Below are 3,585 nucleotides of genomic sequence, written 5' to 3'. Positions count from 1 at the left end.
GTCCTTGGCAGGGCCCTTCAGCCTTCCAGTCAGCGGACCGGGGCCCAATCCCAAAGCCAGAGTTTCTGGATATGTCCCCACCCATCCTCCTGCGACCTCACCTCCCGGGGCAGGATGGCGGGGAATGGGGCTGGTTGGTCCGCCTCAGCACGCTCCCCAGGCCCTGGGCCAAAAGAGAGTACAGCGGGTCAGAGCGGGGCTGGCACTGCGCCCTCAATTGGAAAGAAAGTCGATGGCGGCGCGCACGGAGCGATTGGTGCTGACGTCGACGGCAGTGACCTTAATCTAGGTGTCGCCAAACTGCATGGCAGTACGGATCTCGCGGCGGCTAGGGGGCGCGCCAGCGGCATGGGGGCCTCCCTCGGTGGGCTCGAGCTCTAGACTGAGCTCGCCGCACTTGCGCAAGCCCGGGTCGGTGATGAAGCGCGCGTCCTGGGCGGCACAGCAGTACAGGTTGATGAGCACGCACCGCTGGCCTGGGCGCGCCGAGCAGTAGCTGCGCAGCACCTCCTCGCCCAGGGCCACCGACTGCTCGGCGGCCACGAAGCGCTCGAACACGTCGGTGCACCAGCGGCCGCCGTCGCGAACCAGCAGCTTGTCGGGCGGGTGGCACCCAGCCACGAAGCAGTTGAGCACGCCCACGCCGTACGTGAGCGGCGAGCGGCGCACCCGAACCACTCCCGGAGCCTGCCCGAAGAGCACCGCGCCCTTTAGGATGGTGAGGCCCACGTCGTGCGGAACCACCACGCGGAGGCCGCGGGCGCCCAGTGCTGCCTGCACCGCCTGATGCAGCACGGCCGACTCTGCGAAGCCGCCCACCAGGAACAGCAGCTTCACGCCCTGCACTTCGGGGCGCGCCAGCACCGCCTCTGCGGTACAGGAGTGGAGGGTGGGGGTAAGGAGGAGGGACGTGGAGTGGGCCACTGAGGCCACCACTGCGCAGCCACTGGCGCCTCTCCTCTGCCCGTCTGTATCCTCGGGCAACCAGAAACTAGTCATTTCACTATAAAACGGTAGCCTGGTTCCCATAAAGAAAAACACCGGGCACTTTCATGAGGGCCCCTGGCAATCCTCAAGGGCTCTGCTTCCCCACCACACCATGGAGGGCTTGAGATAAGGGTCTGCATTTACACATATTAAATGCCTACTACGTGCACGACATTGCACTCACTTTCTAGATACTTCAGCTCATTTAAATCCCTGTGCTAACAGTTTGGGGGACCTAATACTATCACCCCATTTGAGGAAACATGCACCAGAGGTTCTTTAACCTGGTAAGACTGCACATCTTCCCGCCACACTGCATCCTCCAGGTATTCCAGATGATTCTGGGTCTCATTCCAGTGTATGGATATGGGGAGGTTTCCAGGCACTAACAGGGTAACATATTCCCGCATCTGGGTGTGTATGTTGAGGTGAATGAAGGACCCAGGCTCAGGTGCTCACCTATGTGCTGGATGATCCCGCTGACCGTGGGCTGAAAGAGGTCGTTCATGGCCTCACGAGACATCCTGAGCATCCCCTGTGAGGACCACTTCACAAAGTTCACGCTGCTCCCGCGCAGGGCTGTCTCCACGTTGTGGCCTCGCTGCTTGCGGTAGAAGTCAATAAACGAGAAGGGCAGCGAGATGTTGAGCGCCCCCGCACGGTGTGGGCCTGCGGTACGTTTGCAGGCCTCGAAGGCTATAGTCAGATCCGCCCAGGCTGCTGGGCGTTGCGTTTTGAAGGTGCTGATGAAGTCCTCGCCGAAGATGCGGCCCAGCAGCTGCTCGAAGGCCAGGTCCACGCCCACCGCACCACAGGGGCCACCAGATGCCTTGTAGAGCTCCTTGAGGGTGCCATGGGGCTGCTCCAGCTGGTGCACGGTAAGGTCCACCGTGCCTCGCCCGCAGTCTGCCACCACGTAGCGGTCTCCTGCTTGCATCTCAGCCCACAGTTCTCCGACACCCGATTCCACCAGGAACGTGCGGCTGTGGCGGGACCTTCGAAGTTGCTCTCGGGCCTGACGGAAGCTGGAATCAATGGAGTGGCGCTCGCCCAGGCGCCCACTGCCTGGAGCTCGGCTGCTCAGGTCCACAAGCTGGTGCAGATGCAGCTTGCGGCAGTAGAAGAGGCGGCTTCAGGCTCCAGGGCGATGAGTAATTGCTCTGCATCCTCTCTCGACACCAGTCCGGCCAAGTAGGCAGCCTCTCGCATGAACTGCTTAGCTGGCTGTTTCCAGATGGGCGGCACTGTCAACACCCAGCGCACAGTGTCCTTGTCTGGCAGCGATGGGCACTGGTCCCTCAGCTCCGGAAGGGCATGCTCCTTGAAGAAGCGCAAGGCATGGGCGAACACCTCCAGGGCAGGCATTTTCTTTCCATTTACGGCTTCTAGCTGGGTCTTCAAGGGGAGATCAGTGGCACCGTGGATCTTCATCTTGAACTTCTCAAGTAGAGCCAGTCACGAGCCTCCTCAGGGTCCAGATCGTGGTAGTAATCACGGGCTGTATAGCCAAAACTGTGAAAGGCACCCTCTGGGGTCAGCGGCAGGCAGGTGGGGGTCTTCCAGTGGGCCACACCTGGGTCCCCGCCCTCCCATTTCCTTTTAGGGTTCTTGTGAATATGGTGCTTGGCATCCACTTAAATCTCCATAAACGTTGCTCATGGGATCCTCTCTATCCATGAGGCCATGGGTCCCATCCGACATCCTCAGCTCCTGCTCCCTCATCATGTGGATGGCCTCAGGGTCACTGGCAAAGCTGAAGGCATAGCCACTGGATGTGGTGCCGAAGTCGATGGCCATTACCACAGAGAAGGGGGCCTGCTGGGGGGCTCGGGCCTCAGGCTTTGGAGACTGTGAGGGTGTGAGGGAGGCAATGCCACAGCTTTCCTGGGTCCTTGGGGAGCTGAGTGGGCTGGGCACTGGAGACTGCTCTGGGCTGGAGCCGCTGTACAGCCCCTGCAGGCCCATCTCTGGGACAGCCAGCATCTTTGTAGGCCCTGTGGCTCTGCCCTGCTGACAGCTCGACCTGTGTCCAGACGCCTGGATCCTGGGCCCAAAGCCAGTGGGGCCCAAAAGCAGTTCTAAGAGGGAAGTTTATAGCAATTCAATCTTAACTCAAGAAACAAGAAAAATCTCAAATAAACGATCTAACCCTACACTTAAAACAACTAGAGAAAGAAGAACAAAGAAAACCCAAAGTCAGTAGAAGGAAAGAAAGCATAAAGATCAGAGCAGAAATAAATGAAATAGAAATGAAGAAAACAATAGCAAAGATCAATAAAACTAAAAGCTGGTTCTTTGAGAAGATAAACAAAATTGATGAACCCTTAGCCAGACTCATCAAAAAAAAAAAAAAAAGAATCTACTACAAACAACTCTATGCCAATTAAATGGACAACCATGAAGAAATGGACAAATTCTTGGAAAGGTACAATTTTCCAAGACTGAACCAGGAAGAATTAGAAAATATAAACAGACCTATCACAAGTAATGAAATTAAAACCATAATTTAAAATTTTCCAACAAACAAAAGTCCAGGACAGATGGCTTCACAGGAGAATTCTATGAAACATTTAGAGAAGAGCTAACACTGATCCTTCT

At 56.8% G+C, this 3,585-nt stretch overlaps 1 protein-coding gene across 1 annotated transcript; it reads right to left on the bottom strand.

Annotated features, from left to right (window-relative positions):
* Positions 1-213: 213 nt before the first annotated feature.
* On the bottom strand, positions 214-2,982 carry LOC103070563 (heat shock 70 kDa protein 12B-like). The gene is given in 5 exon segments (XM_082931150.1): positions 214-869; positions 1,447-2,109; positions 2,112-2,432; positions 2,435-2,583; positions 2,687-2,982. Coding segments are annotated over 5 exon segments (2,073 nt in total). The 5' UTR covers positions 2,971-2,982.
* Between the last annotated feature and the right edge of the window lie 603 nt (positions 2,983-3,585).

This window comes from Lipotes vexillifer, unplaced genomic scaffold (assembly GCF_000442215.2).
Source record: "Lipotes vexillifer unplaced genomic scaffold, Lipotes_vexillifer_v1.1 scaffold525, whole genome shotgun sequence".
Taxonomy (NCBI): Eukaryota; Metazoa; Chordata; class Mammalia; order Artiodactyla; family Lipotidae; genus Lipotes; species Lipotes vexillifer.
Note: the sequence above shows the minus strand (reverse complement) of the source record. Positions and strands in the feature narration are given on the sequence as shown.